General features: G+C 37.6%; 1 protein-coding gene across 1 annotated transcript in view; it reads left to right on the plus strand.

The window, feature by feature from the left end:
- EYS (eyes shut homolog) overlaps nt 1-22,835 on the plus strand; it is a 1,591,614-nt gene that overhangs the window by 1,483,953 nt on the left and 84,826 nt on the right. Inside the window, exon 35 of the mRNA XM_053222617.1 lies at nt 21,452-21,634. Coding sequence (XP_053078592.1) covers nt 21,452-21,634 — 183 coding nt within the window. The remainder of the gene's footprint in view (nt 1-21,451; nt 21,635-22,835) is intronic.

A 22,835-nucleotide genomic window follows, 5' to 3' on the forward strand; every position in this document is an offset into this window, starting at 1 on the left:
TTCTATCCCTACTTCCTTGAGGTATTTTTTTTAATGTTTATTTATTTTTGACAGAGAGAGAGACAAGAGTGTGAGCAAAGGAGGAGCAGAGAGAGAGAGAGAGAGAGAGAGAGAGAGAGGGAGAGGGAGACAGAATCTGAACCAGGCTTCAGGCTCCAAGCTGTCCACGCAGAACCTGACAGGAGGCTTGAACTCAAAAATCATGAGATCATGACCTGAGCTGAAGTTGGACACTTAACTGACTGAGCCACCCCGGCGCACCTCTTGATGGTTTTTATCAATAAGGATGCTGCATTTTGTCAAATGCTTTTTCTGCATCTATTGAGAGGATCATGTGTTCTTATCCTTTCTTTTATTAATGTGATGTATCACATTGATTAATTTGCAGATATTTAAACAGACCTGCAGCCCAGGAATAAATCCCACTTTACCATGGTGAATAATTCCTGTCAATGTATTGTTGGATCTGGTTTGCTAGTATTTTGTTGAGAATTTTTGCATCCATGTTCATTAGGGATATTGGTCTGTAGTTCTCCTTTACAGTGGGGTCTTTGGTTTTGAGATCAAGGTATTGCTGGCCTTGTACATGCCTGCATATATTTCAATTAAAATCACATTGAATTGATAAAATAATTTAATTGATAACTAACAAGTTTAGCATATCAAAAATTCCTATTCAACAACATTGTATGTATTTCTACTTACTATAGATTTATTTTATCTCAATGATTTCAAAGTTTTGTTTACAACTTGTCTATTATATATTTGTGTTATAAGGAAGGGAGAAGGGATTTGGGGAAGATATCTTCTTTTATTTCCAACTCTAGTCTGTCCCTTGTGATAGGTTTATTCGGAGGCTGGTAAGCAGCTTGGTGAAAGTAAGGTACTCAGTTCTAGGGGGATACCAGCAGAGTAGATTTCTCCCTTATGCACCAGGCGGGAGCCTGGAGATTAGCATCTAAGAACTCTGAGACCAGATTAAAACAAAGTGGATCCAGCAGAAAAATAAAATGTAAAAATATAGCATTGATATTAAGAAATTTGAAAATATTATTTACTAAATAATATTAAATAAAACAGGGGCGCCTGGGTGGCTCAGTTCGTTGAGTGTCCGACTTCGGCTCAGGTCATTATCTCACAGTTCATGGGTTTGAGCCCTGCATCCGATTCTGTGCTGACAGCTCAGAGCCTGGAGCCTATTTCAGATTCTGTGTCTCCCTCTTTCTCTGCCCCTTCCCCACTCATGCCATCTCTCTGTCTCCAAAACAAAAAACATTAAATTTTTTTAAATAAATAAAACATTAATAAATAAAAATAATATAAAATATCAATTACTATTAAATAATAGTAATAAATAGGTAAGATAAATATAAAATATATTTAATTTTTAAAAATTTTTTGAAGAGTAAGATAAATAAAATAATAGGAAAAGAGAAAGCTGAAAGAAAATAGAACTAAAAGCAAAAGATAAAACTATAGGAAGCAAGTGCCCATATTAAAATATATTGAAATATAAATGGAAAAAAAGGAATTGATTAAACGAAAATAAATAAAATGTATTAAAAAAACAAAGTATAGGGGCGCCTGGGTGGCGCAGTCGGTTAAGCGTCCGACTTCAGCCAGGTCACGATCTCGCGGTCCGTAAGTTCGAGCCCCGCGTCAGGCTCTGGGCTGATGGCTCAGAGCCTGGAGCCTGGTTCCGATTCTGTGTCTCCCTCTCTCTCTGCCCCTCCCCCGTTCATGCTCTGTCTCTCTCTGTCCCAAAAATAAATAAACATTGAAAAAAAAAGTATAAAAATTATAAAAGTATAAAAGTATAAAAATTACTAGCTTTTGATAAAAACAAAAAAAATTCCTTGAGAGTGATTAAAGTAAAAAGGTTAAAAATAAGATTAGGAATGAGAATGTGACATAATCATAGATAAAAAAGGAAAAAAAAATATTAAGAATAAAATATGTACATCCCTTGAAAACACCTTGAATACTTAGAGAAAATGTGGGGCACCTGGGTGGCTCAGTTGGTGAAGCATCCAACTCTTGATTTTGGCTCAGGTCATGATCTCATGGTTTGTGGGATCAAACTCCGGGCTGAGCTCTGCACTGACAGCATGGAGCCTGCTTAGGACTCTCTCTCAACCTCTCTTTCTGCCCCTTCCCTGTTCATGTTCTCTCTCTCTATCAAAATTAAACTTTAAAAAAATATTTAGCAAAAATGCATGTTTATCTGCCAAACTATAAATACCCAAACTCACCCAATGAGTGAAAAATAATTGTTTAATTACTATATTAGCATTTTACAACTATTTTTTAGTTTTTTAACTTTTTAAAGTGTATTTATTTATTTTAAGAGAGAGAGTGTGTGTGTGCAAGCAGAAGGGCAGAGAGAGGGGGAGAGAAAGAATCCCAAGCAGCCTTCCCTAAGCTTGGGGCCCAGCATGGGGCCTGATCTCATGACCAGGAGATCATGACCTGAGGCAATATCAAGAGTCAGATGCTTAACCCACTGAGACACCCAACCTACATTATTTTTTATTTTTTAAGTAAACTCCAACCCCAACATGACCACATTCTTAGAAGAGAAGAAAATGTCACAAAATACCAATTTTGTGAAAAATTGAAAAATATATGAAAAATATAATTTCAGTAAAATTTCAAAGCGTTTAAACTTCATAGAGAATAGTATATATAAAAGCAGCCCATTAATATCCAGTAAAAATATTTTAAAAAGAAGAAATGTGAGGGCAACTTGCCTTGCCAGATATAAGAATATACATTAAACCACTGTCATCATTATTAATATGGTACTGCTATATTAAGATACAAATAGGTCAGTAGGACAAAGACACAATCCAGAAAAAGATCCCAGTATGTATGATAATGCAGTCGATGACAAAATTGCTGTTTTATTCAATTACGAGAGAAGGTGTTATGTAATAAATGGAGCTGTCACAACCTCTTCTCCAAGTGAGAAAAAACTGAAGTTGGACCTTTCTTATATTATGTACTAAAGTGAAGTCTAGAGTTATTAAAAACAAATACAAAATATAAATCAGTAAATATCTTGGAACCAAATCTTGGAAACTACACATATAATCTATGGATAAGGGATGGTTTCTTAATCAAGACAGAAAATTTTGAAGGAAAATTTAAAGGAAAATTTAAAGGAAAATATTTGGATAATATTTTAAAAAATTAACCTTTGAGTTGCCAAAAGTAACACATCTAAAGTCTTAGAAGAACAGTAGATTTAGAGAAACTATTTGCAATATGATAGACAAAGAATATAATATCTAGAGAGTTCTTAAGAACTGTAAAAATAAAGATAAACTCAAAAGAAAAATGAATAAAGAATATTAACAGATATTTCCGACACATAAATGTGTTCAAACTCATTAGTAATCAGAGAAACGTAATTAAAGTAATATCTAGATAAATTATTCTAGATCTAGAATATATTCTAGATCTAGAATAATCAGACTGTCAAAACCTAGAAAGAGCAATGCCATCTATGACTGGAAGGGATGTGAGAAAAATACACATATTTTTGGATGGAAGAAATTTGAATTTTTAGAGAATTTAGAATGCACTGTGGCCACACATGGAAATGGCTGTGGCAGAAGAATCTGAAGCCATGCAAGCCCTTACCATTGACTTTGCCCAATAAAAATGACTTTAGGGGGTGCCTGGATGGCTCAGTCAGTTAAGCATCCGATCTCAGCCTAGGTCATGGTCTCACCATTCCAGATTTCAAGCCCCGCATGGGGATCTGTGCTGATAGTTCAGAGCCTGGAGCCTTTTTCAGATTGTGTGCCTCTCTCTCTCTCTCTCTCTCTCTCTCTCTCTCTCTCTCTGTCCTCCCCCCACCTTTCAAAAATAAATAAACATTAAAAAAAATTAAAAAAAAAAAAGAATGACTTCAGAAGTGGCACTTCTGAATCTTCATTTCCCAATGGCTACAGAAAATCCTGACCCCTGATATAGTTTCAGGACTTGAGGGGGATTCCCTGGCCACCAGTGGTCAGTTGATTACATTGTGGTAATGGCAAGAACTTGTCCTATTATCCTGATTATTTGCTCTGCCAGTCATGCTTCTTCTAGCACCTCTACTGAAAAACTTAGTCAACACAGCTTAAAATATGGTATTCTGTGCAACATTACTTCTAATCAATGGACTTTTTTTTAACAGAAAAAGAAATCAAAAACAGATACTGGTCCTATTATGAAACTTACCATCCAAAAGTTGTTGGCTTTATTTTTAAGTATAGGTGACATAGAATGTTACATTAATTTCAGGTGTGTAACCTAGTGATTCCACAAGTTTATACATTATGCTATGCTCAGCACAAGTGCAGCTACCATCTGTCACCATACTACACTGTTACAATATCATTGACTATATTCCTAATACTGTGCCTTTTATCCCTGTGGCTCATTCATTCCATACTGGAAGCCTGTATCTCCCATTTTTTCATCTATTTTGCTCGTTCCACTGCCCTTCTCCCTTCTCCCTGGCAACCATCAATTTGTTCTCTGTATTTATATCTCTGATTCTGCTTTTTGTTTGTCATTTGGTTTTTCCAGATTCCACATGTAAGTGAAATCATGTGATATTTGTCTTTCTCAGTCTGACTTATTTAATTTAGTATAATACCCTCTAAGTCCATCCCTGATGTCTCAAATGGCATGGTCTCATCCTTTTTTATAGCTGCATAATATTCCATTATATACGGATACCACATCTTCCTTATCCATTCATCTATCAGTGGACACTTAGCTTGCCTCCATATCTTAGCTATTGTAAATAATGCTTCAACAAACATAGGGGATATCTTTTCAAATTAGTGTTTTCATTTTCTTCAGGTAAATACCCAGTAGTGGAATGATAAGATCATATGGTATTTCTATTTTTAATTTTTTGAGGAACCTTCATACCTTTTTTCAGAGTGACTGTATCAGTGGACATTGCTACCAACAGTGTACAAGAATTCTTTCTTCTCCATGTTTTTGCCAACGCTTGTTATTTCTTACCTTTTTGATTTGGGCCATTCTGACAGATGTAAGGTGCTATCTCACTGTGATTTTGATTTGCATTTCCTTAATGAACGTTGATGTTGAGCATCTTTTCATGTGTATTTTGGCCAAAAATGTCTATTCAAGTCCTCTGCTGATTTCTTAATCAGATTGTTTTTTTGATGTAGAGTTGTATTAAGTTCTGTATATATTTTGAGTACGAACCCCTTTTCAGATGTATCACTAGCAAAGATCTTCTCCCATTCAGCAGGTTGCCTTTTTGTTTTGTTGATGGTTTCCTTCACTATCCAAAAGCTTTTTATTTTGATATAGTCCAAAATAGTTTATTTTAGCTGTTGGCTTTTTATAATGGTAAAATAGTTTATTTTAGCTGTTGGCTTTTTATAATGGTAAAATAGTTTATTTTAGCTGTTGGCTTTTTATACTGTCACAGACAGTACCTCTAGGCCACCTTTCAGGGTCATGATACTGTTTCGCAAGATGCCATGTATGCTTTGAAACTGTAACTGATGCACAAAGGTGTGTCTTCAACAGCCATATTACACAGATTCAGAGACTATGGGGTTGCAGACGGGAAGTGCTTCTCATGATTACCTCTGAAAACCTTCTCACAACTTGCACCTCTCCCTGAGTCTGAACCCCAGTAGCTTAGAAGCTTTTGGCATCCAGAAGAGAAAAAGCTCTTACCAAGAGACCCAATAAATGGTCCCACTGAATTAGAAACTACAATAGCCACATCCCATTTTAGGCTTTTCATTTACTGTGTTCACCTATAAATAAATGGGTTGTTGTCCTTCAACTGAAGATGTTGCCCAGAATGATCACAATAGGCACAGGAAGGAGATTTATGCGTTCATTCGATACATGTGTGTAGAGAGCCTGTTATGTGTCAGACACTGTTTAAGTGCTTGGGACACCACGGAAAACAAAAATGAAATCTTGCCTTAAAGTTTGTATTCCAGTGCAGGGTAAGACATTCTAGGGAATTGTTAAAAGATAATGAGTACTAAGGGCAAACCAACAAATGAAACAAAAAGTAGAGAAGAAAAGGGGAGAAAGGAAAAGCCAGGAGGAATCAAGTTGTTCTATAAGATTTAAAGGTTTTTTTGGTGGCAGAACAGCACACTCAGATAGATAAAAGGTGGAAAATTTATCTACTTAATGAAAGAAGGTTGTTACTCAGGGCCACGATGCTGGGATTTGTCCTAGGGATGCAGTAACACTTAGCCAGAGCTATAGAAGATAGTTTATATGTGGCAACTGGGGTGAGCTAGGTTCCAAGTGCTCCCTGTGGATTGGCTAACTTGAAAAACTTCTCGGGCTCTGGGCCATAGGGGCTATTCGTTTTGTCTGGTACCTGGCCCCGGGTGATGAGGGTGATGTGTAGTGGTCTGGAGTCCAACAAGTGAAGTGTTTGGGAGTGTGGACTTAGCTTCTCTAGAAAGGGACTGACCAGCCTCTAAGCAGGGCCTCAAAACTGGGTCAAGACAGCATTTTTAAAGTTATACTGCACAGGGGAAAGAGGCAATTAAATATGGTGGACAAAGTAGGACAAGATAGGCCTCAATAAGAAGGGAAGATTTAAGCAAACACGGAAGTGGGACAGTTAGCTAGCAGGTGAGGAAAAGTATTCTTGCAGAATTCAAGTGATTCTCTAGGCCAAAAAAGCTGTGAATGTAGATGAGGGGGAAAAAAAGGTTACATCTTTTTGCCATCCCCAACAGAAAGTTAACAAACTCTCAATTATGAATGGCAGCAACAAACCACAGGAGTATCAGCAATAACCATGACTTCGTCACTGAGAACAACCAGATCTCTTTTCGTTACACTATAATTTGTTATATACTATATTAAAATATTTTTGTGTTCATCACAATTTGAAATTGCTATAGTTATTATACCTGCTGCTAGGTCTTGTTATTTATATGCATTATGAAAGAAGCATAATTTTACTTTATTACAAAATTGTTGTTATATTTTATTAAGTATACTTCAAAAAGGTAGTTTCTTTTATAATCCTATGTATTTTACTTCATGAATCTGGAAACATTATTCTGATGAACATTGCCAGTGGCTTCACGTAACTGCTAACGGAGGCCATGATGTAGTGTGCACACACATGCACACACATGCACACATCCAAAAGGTGAGATGTCCGCTCTGGGCACTTCCTCACATGTCTAGTATTAAGAGTTAATAGAGGCCTCATGAAGCCCTAGCCAACAGGCCTGCCATGGCTGAGGCTCTCAGGAATAAAGGCTTGCATCACCACACCAGGTGTAGAATCTCATCAGTGCCAGGGCTAAAGGAAGAATGTGGTAAGGACACTACATGCAAGGAGACAGCACTCAAGGAGGAGAGTTATAAGATCAGAGGGGACCTTCTGACCAATTCTTGAAGTAAGTATTATAGCCTCAGCGTCACTTTCATGGCAGTGGATGCCACTCATTTGCCTGTTTTCTCTGAAATCCATGTTTCAGACATGTGCAGACTACAATTTCCCTACCAAAGGAGGAAGACCAGAGAGTAGGAGGAAGAGAAAATTGACTGTATTTATCTCCCCTCCCCTGCTTCTGGTGGCATGTCTACCAGTAGCCATATCTACTACGAGTTCCAGGCCTCCCCACCGATGGTCCCAGGTTCTGATGAGCAGCCCCAGTCAAGGATCCGGCTCCAGCCAGGTGGTCTGGCTCCTGGGTTTTTAAAACACCAGGTCCTGGGGCTCCTGGGTGGCTCAGTGGGTTAAGCGTCTGACTTCAGCTCAGGTCATGATCTCGCGGTGAGTTCGAGCCCCGTGTCAGGCTCTGTGCTGACAGCTCAGAGCCTGGAAACTGCTTCAGATTCTGTGTCTCCCTCTCTCTCTCTGCCCCTCCCCTTTTCGTGCTGTGTCTCTCTCTGTCTCTCAAAAATAAATAAAAACATTAAAAAAATAAAAAATAAATAAAACACCAGGTCTTCCCTTTGTCCTTTCAGCCTTGGTGATGGCAGCTGCATTTAACTCTTCAGCTGTTGCCAGTGTCTGGGTGGCCTCACCATCTCCCATTTGTCTTTCTTGTTCCCCATTATAATTAGCAACCCACATCAAGTTCCTTCCTTTGGACTACCTCTCATGGACTCAGGTGAGCAGCAAACCACAATAGTATTAGCAGTACATTTGATTTTGTCACCAAGAAATCACACATATCATTACAGCTGTCATGTGCTACCTGGTCTCTATATAAAGTACTTGGGCTTAGTAATGTTGAGACATTACCCATAACAGGACAGGATCACAGTATAAAACAAGGAGAAACGCCTACTATGCAGAGATCTTGGACTCAGAACAAAATGCAATAAAAGGAAAGACTTTGGGGGCACCTGGGTGGCTCAGTCAGTTAAGTGTCTACTTTTGGTTTCAGCTCAGGTCATGATGTCACAGTTCTTGGGTTTGAGCCCTGCATAGGACTTTGTGCTGGTAGCATGGAGCCTGCTTGGGATCCTGCTTCTGGCTCTGCCCCTCCCCTGCACTCTGTCTCTCTCTCTCTCTCTCTCTCTCTCTCTCTCATAAATAAATAAATAAATAAATAAATAAATAAATAATTTTTTTAAAAAAGAAAAGACTTTTAAAAGACCCCATTTTGGGGAGCCTAGGTGGCTTAGTCAATTAAGCATCTGACTTCAGCTCAGGTCACGATCTCACAGTTCATGAGTTCAAGCCCCGCATTGGGCTCTTCTTCAGATTCTGTGTCTCCCTCTCTCTCTGCCCTTCTCCCACTCATACCCTCTCTTGTCAAAATAAACAAACATTAAAAAAAAATTTTTTTAAGACTCCATTTTGCAAAAGAGTGTGACTTTTAAAAATTATATATAGGATTGTTGTATTATGTCAGAAGAAACTTTTTATTTTGTCTTGCTTTTTGTTTTTATTGAGATATACTTGACACATAATATTATATAATTATATTAGTTTCAGGTGTACAGTATAATGATTCTATATCTGTATATATTGCAAAATGATCATCACAATAAGTCTAGTTAATATCTGTCACCATGCATTGTCACAAATTTTTTTTCTTGTGAAAACTTTCAAGATCTCTCTTAGCAACTTTTTTTAAAGATTATTTATTTATTTTAAGAGAGAAAGCAAGTATGAGCAAAGGAGAAGCAGAGAGAGAATCCAAAGCAGGCTCCGTTCTGTCAGTGCAAAGCCTGGCACAGGGCTTGAACTCACAAACCATGAGATCATGACCTGAGCAGAAATCAACAATTGGACACTTTACCAACTGAGCCACCCAGGCACCCCTTGGCAACTTTCAAATATACATTATAGTATTATTAACTATAGTCATCATGCTCTGCAGTACATGGTTGTGACTCTAACTGGAAGTTTGTAACTTCTAACTCCCTTCACACATTTTTCCCCCTTTCCCACCTGTGGCAACCACCAATCTATTCTCTGTGTTTATGAGCTCAGTTTTTGTTTGTTTTAGATTCCAGACAAAAAAGAGATCATACAGTGTTTGCCTTTCCCTGTCTGCCTGACTTCACGCAGCTTAATGCCCTCAGGGTCCATCGATGTTGTCACAAATGTCAATTTTTTCCTTCTTATTAATGGCTGAATAATGTCCCATTATACATATGTATACCACATTTTCTTTATCCATTCATCCATTAATGTGCACTTAGGTAGTTTCCAAATCTTGGCTGTTATAAATAATGCTGTAGTGAATATGGGAGGGCATTTATTTTTTCAGTTAGTGTTTTCACTTTCTTTGGATAAATACCCAGAAGAATTACTGGATCGTATGGTTAGTTTTATTTTTAACTTTTTGAGAAACCTCCATATTATTTTTCATAGTGGCTGCACCAATTTATGTTCCCACCAACAGTTCACAAGGGTTGCCATTTCCCCACAACCTTGACAACACTTGTTATTTCTTGTCTTTTTGATAATAGCCATTCTAACAGGTGTGAGGTGATATGTCATTGTGGTTTTGATTTTCATTTCCTGGATTAATGATGTTGAGTACCTTTTCATGTGCCTGTTGGTCATTCGTATGTCTTCTTTGGAAAAATGCCCGTTCAGATCCTCTGCCCAATTTTAAATCAGAAAAAAAAAAATTTTTTGCCCATGAGTTTTATGTATTTTTGATATAAACCCTTTGTCAGATACACGATTTGCAAATATTTTCTCCCATTTAAGAGGTTGCCGTTTTATTTTGCTAATAGTTTCTTTCTTGTGCAGAAGCTTTTTAGTTTGCTATAGTCCCACCTGTTTGTTTTTGCTTTTGTTGCCTTTGCTTTTGGGGTCGATTCCAAAAAATCATTGCCAACCGAGATCAATGTCAAGGATTTACCATCTGTGTTCTTTCAAGGAGTTTTATGGTTTCTGGTCTTATATTCAAATATTTAATCCATTTTGATTTGATTTTTTGTGTACAGTGTAAGATAGTGGTCTAGTTTCATTCTTTTGCATGTGGCTGTCCAGTTTTCCCAGCACCATTTATTGAAGAAACTGTCTTTTCTCCATTGTATATTCTTGGATCCTTTGTCATAGAAGTAAATTTTAATTTGAAAATACACGTACTGGAAAAAGGATGCATATTGACACTTGGTAACCAAAGTTTCTGAGAGACATCTATTGGTTATTGTGTTTTGTTTTTGGTTTGGGCTACATAACACTTCCTTCCTATTTGTTTGCACACACATGACCTAGGATAAGCCAATGAGATACTCACCCTAAGATTCAAATGTTAAGAAAGGCATCCAAAGAGAGAGCAATACTTAGAAATTATTTGTAGCTGAGGTGACCACAGTCCTAGAGATGACAGTGTCTGCATCCTGATGACACTGTTCACACAGTGTACATTTGGCTATGTTTGAACTGCCTAGATTGCTTTATTTCAGCCTATTTCTACCCTCCAGTTCTCTAGTCTTCCCATTGATTCTATAAGCTAGCCTATTGCCTGCCCATAAAGTCCTTTCCTGCCTAGAATAGCCAGGATTGGTTTCTGTAGACCATCACCATTAAGAAACCTAATAAAGGTTTATTCCAGATATTTCATGCTATAACAAATAAGATATTTTATTTCATTATTTTCCTGATTTTTGTTTGCATACTCGTCTCTAATTCTTAATCTTCTAATCCTTTTTTGTAGTTTTGTTCATACCATTATAGTTTGAATTAGACACCTGCTCACTATTAGTACATGAAGTCTTGAGGCTTATATATTTAACAAAATGTGTCCATTTAAAAATAATAATACTCGTATACAAAGTTAAAACCTCACAAATTATGGCTGATGAGTTTTCTTTGTTTTATTAGTAATATGACTTAGAATAATCTTTCATGCCGTATTTGTTGGCATAAAATCTTCCTATTATTATATGCATTTGAAACGTCATGTATTGTGGTCTCCAGAAATAAGTCAGTATTTTTCAGTATGCTGCTGCTTTTTTCCAACACTTTAACAGCTAAATCACAGATGTCTTAAAAATAGTTTCCTGCTAGTATCTCTAGCACAAATTCCTTTCTTTTCTCTTTCTCACAGAGTACATCAGCCTTATCATTTTAATAAATTAATCCCTGTTATATTTTGCTTCTCCTAAACTGTTTCTACAAAAGATCAAAACAAAATGAAAATTTTAGTTAATTATCTGGAATACATGTGTGTGTATGTGTGTGTGCATTCAAACATTTAGAAACCTTTAGAAACACACTGATCTTTTTAACCACTGTTTTTCACTTATATTTTCTACATCTGATAAATAATTAAGCTCTTAACAAAACTTATCTATTGATAAATTCACTTATATATTTTGAGTACCAGTTAAATGGTTGGCTCTGCAAGGCAATCAAATGTATTCACATTTCTATTAAATATGGAAGAGAGAATATAAGATTACTATCAATTTTCATGAGTTCATGGCCCAAGACTTGGGGAAGGAAATAAGATAAATTTGTATGAAGTCCACTTGGGAACAAACGTCAGTAATATAAATATCTACCAATAGCTTTTAATCAACCAATGTCATGAATATCCCAGCCATCATTAAAAAAAAACACAGCCATCATTAGAAAGAAAGATCATTACCAACACATTTGAATGCAAATATGCATTTGATTTGCAGTCAAATGTGTTGGTATTCAAATCCTGACTGCCATTTTTTAGCTGTGTGACTTCACCTCTCTGAGCCTCAGTTTCTTCATATGTAAGATGGAATATAAGAGTAAGAAATCTCATTGGGGCACTATGAGAAATAAAATAATTCAGAGAGGGCACCTAGCAACTAGAACATAGTAGATAGTATCATTGCTATTATTTTATTACTTTGGAGTATATAAAAATGTGTTTATATATCCATGACTTTAAAAATAATAGATTAAAAGGTATTTAAAATTTTTCACTGAACTTGAATGATGACCCGCTCCAACCTCGATGTTTCTTAATTTCTTAACTAAAAATCCGTTAACATGAAGACACACATGAATTAGGAATGAGAAAAGTGTTCCAAGCATATCAGTTCTTAAATATTCCATGTGTGTGATATCTGGGAATTTTACTTTATTAGAATAAACTACAAAGCATATTTTAATCCAGTACAAATCTGCATTGTTTATGTAATGTGAATGATAGATACATGATACCTGACACCATTGTCAATGTTTATGCCACAAACTGTAATGCAGATCTACAATGTGACCTATATCTTTTGGAGATTTTTCTTCTTTTTTGACATTTCATGGTACTGTAAAATTGCTACCCTTATCTGGTTTGTGTTGAAAGCAGTACTTTGAGAAGCCAGAAGATGGCACTAATTTCTAAGAATTATGCATCGAAAAAGAATGTGCTGCTTTGGATTCTGATCATTTACCATTTCTTTTGCTGGTGGACATAATGATGCTCCACATTTTCATCAGTTTTCCTACATTTATGTAAAATTCTGTTTGTTCTTAACTTTTCTCTGACAATTAGATGGAGAAGTGAGAATGGTGGAATTCTGTATCTACACAGAATGTTTGAATGATTTAGTATAAGCAGGAATTGGCACTCAACCAATGATATTTATTTCATGTTTTACCTGAGGGTGGACTGAATACTGTATCCATTTGAATAGAGAGCTTGACTTTATTCAGGTATTGAGTGTCATCTTGAGTTCAGAAAGAATAGGTAAGTGTATGTTTTCTATACAAGTCACCATCACCTATGCTGTTAACAACACCTCAGAAGAGACTTACTTTTCTCTTCCCTTTAAATGAAAATCACATTTGTAGATTACCACTTTTTTATTTCTAAATGTTAATGCTGAGCAGTGTAGAAGCATACTTGACAAGGAGCTTATTCAACAACAGAAATAGAAACCACGGCTATCAAATATATGATTTTATAACCTAATTGCATTTATGCAGGATATGGCGCTAAATCTATTGCTGTCTTACAAAGAGGTTAGAACAAAGAGAGAAGAAAAATGTTTACACCCAAATCTACAAAAAAAGCTGGAGTTGCAAGCAGTAGTCTTGTATTTTTGCAACTGTATCCATCTGCCTAAGGGTATATGAATTTTTTCCTGGCAATGTTAAATGTCTATTTCGAAGTAGTCAATGCTGCTAAACACCATGCTTGCAAAATTGGCATACTGAAGTCTTTCAAATCAGCAGTTTCCAGGGGAAAATCCATCTACCATCTGCTTGCTTCATTAAAATACATAATAGAGGAGGAAGAACTGAATTGCATTTTCACTAGTCAGCGCTCCCTGGTGTCCAGTCTGCTAAAGGTTATCTACAACAGCCCATAAAGAAAACAGAAGCCAAGTAAAAATCAACCACTGCTTTATTTAGTTTTCTTTTTGTCTTTTGTTATTTGTATAAAACTAAAACAATGAGCTTTATTTCAGAAAAATAGATTTAGACAGGACAGTTTATCCTGAAAACACTGTACCTTTTTAAGAATTCTTTAATAAACTTAAGGAACTTTTCTCAAGTCCATTTTGTTAAATTTTAAACAAGATTGTGATGGAATCATATAGATATTTTTTATGTAAAAGTCATCACTTCTTGGCCTTTCGGCTAAGATCAAGTGTTATGTAAAAGTCAAAAATTTCTGTCAAAAACTATCAATTTCCCCAAGAAACATAATTAGTATTTTTATCTTATAAGTTCAAAAAGACATTATTATCAAATATTAAACATAAAGCAATTTTAAAAGAAAAAAATTTTTAACGTTTATTTATTATTGAGAGACAGAGAGAGACAGAGCATGAGCATGGGAGGGGCAGAGAGAGGGGGAGACACAGAATCTGAAGCAGGCTCCAGGCTCTGAGCAAGCTGTCAGCACAGAGCCTGATGTGGGGCTCGAACTCACAAACTGCGAGATCATGACCTGAGCTGAAGTCAGACACTTAACCAACTGAGCCATCCAGGTGCCCCTAAAAGAAAAAAATTTATGATACTGTAGTTATATTTACTCAACTCAGTTATGAAAAACAACTGATTTGTGAAGTTGGGGGTCTCTTCCTTGATTTTCAGTATCAGTATGGAATATATTATTTGAATTTTTGCCCACACTTGAAGAATTAAGATGCTAATATCTTTGTAAAAATCCAGAAATATTCTTATTCTTTAGAGGCAAATCACTAGAAAATGAAAAAAAATTCAAACAAGCAATGGTTAGCATTGGTGATGGTACAGAAATTCTGTTTCTATTCCAGCAGATCCAATTCCTTCTTTAATGACATAAGAACATAAACATAAGATATTAAATAAACATTAACAGCAGAAAAATAGCATTATCAGTGTCACTGTTTTTTCAACACCATGGTAAGCCCTTTGTATGTACCCACCCAACCATTTGATAAAGATGCATCCCTGGGGGCGCCTGGGTGGCTCAGTCCGTTAACCGTCCAACTTCAGCTCAGGTCAATGATCTCACAGTCCATGAGTTTGAGCCCCGTGTCGGGCTCTGTGCTGACGGCTCAGGGCCTGGAGCCTGCTTCAGATTCTGTGCCTCCCTCTCTCTCTGCCCCTCCCCTGCTCATGCTCTGTCTCTCTCTGTCTCAAAAATAAATAAACATTAAAAAAAATTTTTTAAAAAAAGATGCATCCCATCCCCGCTTGAGCCCCGCACTGTTGTACACCCTGGAGTTGGCAAAGGACAGGCAAGCTCTCTGCCTTGATGAGCCCTAAAATCTAACTGGGGAGAGAAACAGTAAAAGATGAACAAATAGCATATTATGTAATTAGGCTGTAATAAGCAGAGCAGGATAAAGAACTAGAGAGTGATAGGGGTAGGAGGAATTAATAGTTTAATAGGATGGTCAAAGAAGACCCCTGTGAAAAGGAGATAATTATACAGAGTCTTGAAGGAAGTGAGGGAGCAAGCCATGCATCTTTGGGGGGGAGAATATGTTCCAGGCATTAGAAACTAGAGGAGCAGAAGGCCTGAGCTGGAAGCGTGTTTGGTTTGCTTAAGAAACACAAAGAGGTTAGCAAGGTTGGAGCAGAATGAGCAAGAAGAAATGGGCATAAAATAAATTCGGAGAGTGGGGATTTGAGGGTATGCTAAAGAGTTGGGGTTTTTTAAATTTCAAAATTCAAGTGAAAACACTAGAGGACTTTTAAATGTGCAATTAATATTTAAAAGTTCACACTAGCTTCAGTATGAAAACAAGACTGCCTGGGACAAAGGTGGCAAAGGAGACCAGTTAAGAAGCAAATAGTAGGGGTGCCTGGGTGGCTCAGTCGGTTAAGCGTCTGACTTCAGCTCAGGTCACGATCTTGCAGTCCGTGGGTTCGAGCCCTGCGTTGGGCTCTGGGCTGATGGCTCAGAGCCTGGAGCCTGCTTCCGATTCTGTGTCTCCCTCTCTCTCTGCCCCTCCCCCGTTCATGCTCTGTCTCTCTCTGTCTCAAAAATAAATAAACGTTAAAAAAAATTTTTTTTAATAAAAAAAAATAAAAACAAAAAGAAGCAAATAGTCCAGGCTAGAGTGTATAGTGCAGTGGACTTTGTGGTATTGATGGAGGTGATGAGAAGTAGTGAAGATATATTTTGAAAATAAGCTGGATTTTCCAGTCAACTGGTTGGGGTGGCAGAGACAGAAACAATTTAGATTATGATAAGTTTTTGTTCTGAACAAAGAGAAGACTGGGGAAGAGATTTGGTTGGGAGGAAAGATGAAAGCATTTCAAGAGAAAGAAATAATCAACTATGTCAGCTGCTCCTGAGACATTGAATAAGAAGGAAACAGAGAATTGGCGCTGAATGTAAAAAGTTGGTGGTCACTGGTGAACTTCACATAAGAAATTTCAAAGGAAAGAGAGATGCTAACCTGACTGCAATAAAATCAAGAGTGAATGGGAAAGAAACGGGGGGTGGGGGGGGGAGGGGGAGAAAGGAAGGAAGGAAGGAAGGAAGGAAGGAAGGAAGGAAGGAAGGAAGGAAGGAAGGAAGAAGGAAGGAAGGAAGAAAAGGAAGGAAGAAAGAAAAGGAAGGAAGAAAAGAAAGAGCAGAGAAGAAAAACTCAACACAGATACTCTTTAGAAGAGTCTTACTAGAATGATGAGCAGAAAAACAAGGAGTAGTGTTTTTCTGAGGAATGTGGAGTTGAGAAAAGCAGTTTTTTCAGATGGAGATATTTTAGCATGTTTAGTTCAATAGAGAAGAGGAGTTTGGTGTCTCCTGGGAAATGGGAAAGAATTGCTGAAACAACGTCCTTGAGTAAATGAGGGGTGGATCCAATATCCAGGCAGGCAGCTTTGTAACCAGAGAGAAGGCAGAACACATGGATTAAAATGAAAGATTTGAGATGGGGAAGATTTGATGGTGGAAAGATGGGGTAGTTCTCTGTTCTGAGTTTATTTTTCTCAATAAGAAGCAAGATCGTTAATTGAGAGACGTTGAATGTTAGATGTTAGAGGGGGAAAGAGGAGGTGTAAATTAGTTGCCTTAGTGACTCAGTTGGGAAAATGTCAAAAGGATGGCAGAGAATGCACAAGAGGCTTGCCCACTGGAGATTTGTGGTTAGCTCAGATGTGTTTCCTAAAGCCACATGCTTTTCTCATTCTTCACACAAAATTTGGATACTCTTAACTATCCTCATTTTAGAGACAAAGAAACTAAAACAGAGAAGTTAACTTGCTCAAATTTACATAGAAAGTGAGGAAATCCAAAATCGAGTCTGAGCCGGCTGTCTCCAGTGGCCTCTCCTCAAAATGTGAGGTGATATTAGTACCTCATGTGTCACTACCAGCCAGTGGGCTTCAGGAGGCATCGCTGATTGCAGAGTTGAAAGGTGTTCTGCAATCTGAGCTCCACATGTGTCTTCTACCCACCTTCCAGTAGCTCTTCTTGGTCACTTCTATGCATAAAACATCGATAATCCAGATAAAGAACTAACTACAAAATATTTTTTAAAGAACAAAATACAGGGGCACCTGGGTGACTCAGTCCATTGAGCGTCTGACTTAGGCTCAGGTCATGATCTCACGGTTTGTGAGTTTGAGCCCCACATCAGGCTCTCTGCTGTCAGGGTGGAGCCAACTTGGGATCCTCTGTCCACCTCTCTCTCTGCCCCTCCCCGACTCGTGCTCTCTCTCTCTCAAAAATAAACATTCTAAAAAGAGAGAAAAATACAGTTGCATTCAAAACAACAATGCATCATTTCTCTGTCCTGATTGGGAATGAGAAAATTTTGCCGTGGCAAATTTTCTAGAAGACAGAAGTTTGTACCTTTCTATTATGGTAATTTTTGCTAAAATGTATTCTGTAAGCATAATGTAATATGTTGTGCAAAGATTCTACATTGAGCCTAAAACCAAGTGCTATATTATAAAAAAGATTATGACATTCCCCCATCATTGAAGGTTTGTAGAATTTTTAACGACCCTAGGTGATGTTGAGATACATAAGACTTTTCGACTGCCTGAAACATCCCAATCTGCTGTTACTGATTTTGCTCCCTTCTTCCACACACTAAATAATTAATATTTAGCTCAAATCCCAGCATCCCCCTTCCTTCCTCAGGGTCCCAATCTATTGCTGTAACTTTAAAAGAACTGAAGAAAAAAATGCAGAAGTTCACATATGGAGACCATGAGGCAACTAGGGATTACAAAAGAAAAAAATTCATTTAATAGCCCTAAAATATTCTCATTACAATCTGTTCAATCTACTGATTTGATGACGACTGACACTTCTAGAAGTCTGATCTGGGAATTTGTGTAATAGAGTAATCAAATTAACCAAATGTTGCCTGGTTGAAGATCATAAAGGGTTTACTTTCAAGAACTGAAAAGAATCATTTGTAAAGTTGAATGCCCTCTTTTTCTAATCTGGGTCCCTCGGTGTTCTCCTGCCTGATCAAGTGTAATGGAGACAGTGTACATGAGGACACAGGGGACTCTTCACAAGTGGGCTAGACATTCCTTGGCCCCTTCTGATTCCTATTCTTTCCCTTAGAAGCCCTATCTTTTCACAGGCTCAGAGCTGCCACAAGACAAAGCGCCTTGAAGTAAATCACAACTAAGGGTTTAGAGCAACATCCTACCTGCCTAGAGATATGTGGTTCTCTCTGCAGTGCTATTCAGTTGAATGCTGCCTCTATAATTTTGTTTTTTAGTAGCCACATTTTTAAAAGTAAAAAGAGGTGAAATTCATTTTAATAATATATTTTATTTAACCCAATATCTAATGCATATAAAATGTTATTAATAAGATATTTCACATTCTTTTCTCCATACTAAGCCCATCTCAGTCACCTGAGCCACAGCTCAGATGCACAGCAACCACATTCGGTGAGTTGCTACATTATTTGACAGTGTAGCGTTAGACTAAGAAATGCCCAGGGAAGTGACACATCCATTCCTGTGGGCATGGTTATCCTCAGTCTTCAGTATACATTATACTTCTTTTCAGTATTTAAAATTGTGTCACATTTCTTTTCAGTTGTATGAAATTGTGTCACATTTCTATTCACTGTTCATATAAATATCACACATTCCCTTATTTTTTGAATGACCTGTAAATTTCCTCACATCTACAACTCAGTGTAAGCTTAACTCATTGTTATATTTCTTGGTGTCATCAAAGTCCTAATTTCATTCTTTTTTTTAAATTTTTGTTAACATTTATTTATTTTTGAAAGAGAGAGACAAAGCATAAGCAGGGGAGGAGGAGCGGAGAGAGAGAGAGAGGGAGACACAGAATCCAAAGCAGGGTCCAGGCTCTGAGCTGTCAGCACAGAGCCTGATGCAGGGCTTGAACCCACAATGACCTGAGCTGAAGTCAGGCATTTAACTGACTGAGCCACCCAGGCGTGCCCCTAATTTCATTCTTAACCAAGTTTGGTCCTCCAGCTCTCTCCATCTAATCCAACCTTCACATTGCATCACTAGATGACATTTCTAAAAGGCAACTCTGACCATAGCCCAACCACTTAAAGATTGTAGAGAAAATATCAAGCCCTTCATAATTTGACCCCTGTCTATCTCATTACATTCGCTTCTACTTTTCCTTTTTATACTTCATTCTAAAATTGTATACTCTATGACATGCTGTTTGGGCCTTCCCACCTGGAAACATGCTGTTCTTTCTACCTGAAATGATCTTTCCTTTTTATCTGCCAGGTGAATTGCTTCTTATCACCTTTCAACTCCACTTTCCATCCAGTTCATTTAGATAAATTAATTGACCACACACTAGTTCCTTGGGATTTGAGATCGTGCTTTATTATCTTTGTGTTACCAGCATCTAGCACAGCATCTGACAGTGAGGTGCATCTGAGATGTACATCTCTTGATCTAACCTAAATGTACTAAGACTTTAAGTAGACCTAGTTGTAAATTGTTAACAAGAAGAAATGTTTTTTTTTAAAGTCCTTCCTAAAAAAAACAAAATTCCTCTATTTTAGTATTAAGTGTAGTTGAATTCTATTGTTTTTAATGGCAACATCAAAACTCTGTTAGTTTTTTATCTTGTTTCAATGCCAGTACATTTCATTTCCTTCAACTACTATATGTACGATACTACCTCAAGGGAAATCCCGGATAGGAACAGCTTTAATGTCTCTGGAATACAAACTATATATTACTTCATTAGCTAAAAAATAAAGATAAGATGATATGTCTCAAATTCTTGCTTCAGATTCTGGTGACTTTTGAGGAAAAATAACATCAGAGACCACGCATCCCAAGGAATAAACTGATAAGATTTTAGCAAATTCTTATTCGGCTGATTCCACACATTACCCTACTTGAATGGTTACATGAAACAAACAGAAATAAAAGCCTCCAATAAGTAGGATCACTTTCCTCAGGATAGTACAGTTATTTGCTGTTTAAACAATTATAACCAGACATAACAAGCTCTTTTGTTTTAAGCATCACCAGAGTGAGGATGTTTCTTAAGGCTTATAAAACTTCTAGTTTTACAACTTCCCGGGAGAGCCAATATCTCTTGAGAAAGGAGCAATATAAGGTAATCAAAATAAGGAGTTCTTCCCTCTATCAAGCTGTCTCAAACTAATAAAAATAAATCCTAGGAACATCTTTTAATCCAGGAATACCATCCCTAACAGACAGGGATCGGGATCAAAAACCCCTTCCTGTTTCCTATAGTCCTCTCTTGAGAGGGGAAATAAAAGCCCGTTGGGATTATTTACAAACAAAACAGCAATAAAAGAGCAAAGTTGGAGACAAGAAGATTAGAGGCAGGACGAAAAGAGCCTAGCTGGTTAGCAGTACCTCTCAATTAAATTCTGTTTTGTCCACACTGGATCTTGAACTTCGTTTTTAACCATTTCCTGTTTCTACTAAATCTCCCTACAGTTTCAGTCCTATTGAAGTCCATGCTTTCATTTTGTAACAAGCATCTTAACAGAGTAAGAATAAACATATTTTTTTAAACAAAGATTTCTGCTTAAAGAAAAGTTTTGGTCATTAACAACATGGTGATGGAAACTGATCTGTTTCCTGCCCATGTCTTGCCTTTCCCACCCCGACGTATGGCATTGTTTCTTCCAGAAGTGCAGGATTAGAAAAGCACAGTTTGTCAAGCTGTGAATTCCTGTTTAAGTCATAGCCAGTGTTTGAATGCCAAATCATATTTACAAAGCACCTTGGCAAATACTTTGGCTGCTGCTGATCTTTCTTATTTCTAAAATTACCCTACAATATAGGGCTTTGCTTTTTAAGTAAATTCTTCATTATGTAGGAAGGCAATGCAAGGGAAAGGGTTATATACAGGATCTCAAAACACTGCACTTTCTTTGTTCTGGTTTTGAAATTCCCCATTGAGTCACTTAGTTGCTCAATGCTGAAAGGCACTTAAGTCTCATTAATGTGATAGTAAACAGCCTATCCGGCCAGATGCATCAGCAAAACATTGCCCTCCTTTTACAAGTACATGTGCAGGTTTATTTTAACTATTTGGTTTGGGTTTTTCCACAGCTGTTAATATTACTCAGCCCAGGTTCAGTGGCACAGATGCCTTTGGATACACTTCATTCCTGGCTTATTCACGGATCCCAGACATCGGCTTCGATTATGAATTCCACTTGAAGTTTCAGCTGGCAAATAATCACTCAGCACTGCAAAATAACTTAATATTTTTCACTGGACAGAAGGGCCATGGTAAGATTAATTGAACCCTCTAGGACTTGCTTAGCTCCTTTCAGAATACGAAATTCTTCGTGGATACCCTAATTGGCTGTGGATAAAGGAGACATTTGCCTAAATGCAGCCTCCTCATGTTTTCTGCCTCGAGCAGGTTCCTTGTAGTCCAGTGTTCCGAAGTTCCCTGACCCTTTCTGAAGCCCTGTTCACACCAGGGCTACTTCGTATAATCAAGGGCAAGAATTCCTACAGGCAAACATGAGGGTAGAGATGGTGAGTAAGTCACGTGAGAGGTGAGCTTATTGATTTGTCCTTTCCTGTGTCTTCCTTTTCCATACATAAGGAGAGAAGGGCATTGCCCAGCAAGAACATCATTTCACCATGTGTTGTAAAATGGGAATGGTTGCCTTCAAAGGAAACCATTCCAAATTAAAGAAGTAAGTAATTAACAAAGTGCTCGGCCTGTAATAAAGTACTCCATTGCCCTAGAATTGGTGGGAAATCAACTTGTAAGTTAAATTTGTCTGTCTCAAGTAGAAACAAATAGAAATAAGTTATGCATGTGTGGGATCAAGGAAAAGCGCATATATTTTACTCCCAAGTCAGCAGCTAACTAGTTAAGCAGTTAAGCACCTACCTTCGAGTTCAGTATTCTCATCTGTGAAATCAACATACTACACCAGAAAAAGACCTCTCTCTGAACCATTTTTTCTATTTTGCTAGGGTAAATAACATATTCTGTTCTCTTTTTTTTTTCTAGTGTTTATTTTTGAGAGAGAGAACAGGGAAGGGGCAGAGAGAGGGTGACAGAGAATCTGAAGTGGGCTCCACACTGACAGCAGAGAGCCCAACATGCGGCTCAAACCCACAAACCCTTGAGATCATGACCTGAGCCGAAGTCGGATGCTCAACCAACTGAGCTACTTAAGTGCTCCCATATTCTGTTGTTTTCAATTCATTCAGTGACTGTCTCTAATGCTGAAAATCGGGCTCTGTGTTAGCACAGGGCTGAAAAGAGCCCACACTCCAAGTGAAGGGTGGTGTGTCCGCCTCCAGCCACCTCGGGAAGGATGCAGTGGGGGCTCTCTATCATGTGAAGCACCGTTCATTCCACCTCCAAAGTCTGTTTGAATCTCTTCTCCACCTCTACTGCCAAACTGTATGACCTCCTCCGAACTAGTCCCCCCACCACGTCTCCTGCCTGTAGTCCATTCTCCAA

Source organism: Acinonyx jubatus, chromosome B2 (genome assembly GCF_027475565.1).
Source record: "Acinonyx jubatus isolate Ajub_Pintada_27869175 chromosome B2, VMU_Ajub_asm_v1.0, whole genome shotgun sequence".
In the NCBI taxonomy this organism is placed as follows: Eukaryota; Metazoa; Chordata; class Mammalia; order Carnivora; family Felidae; genus Acinonyx; species Acinonyx jubatus.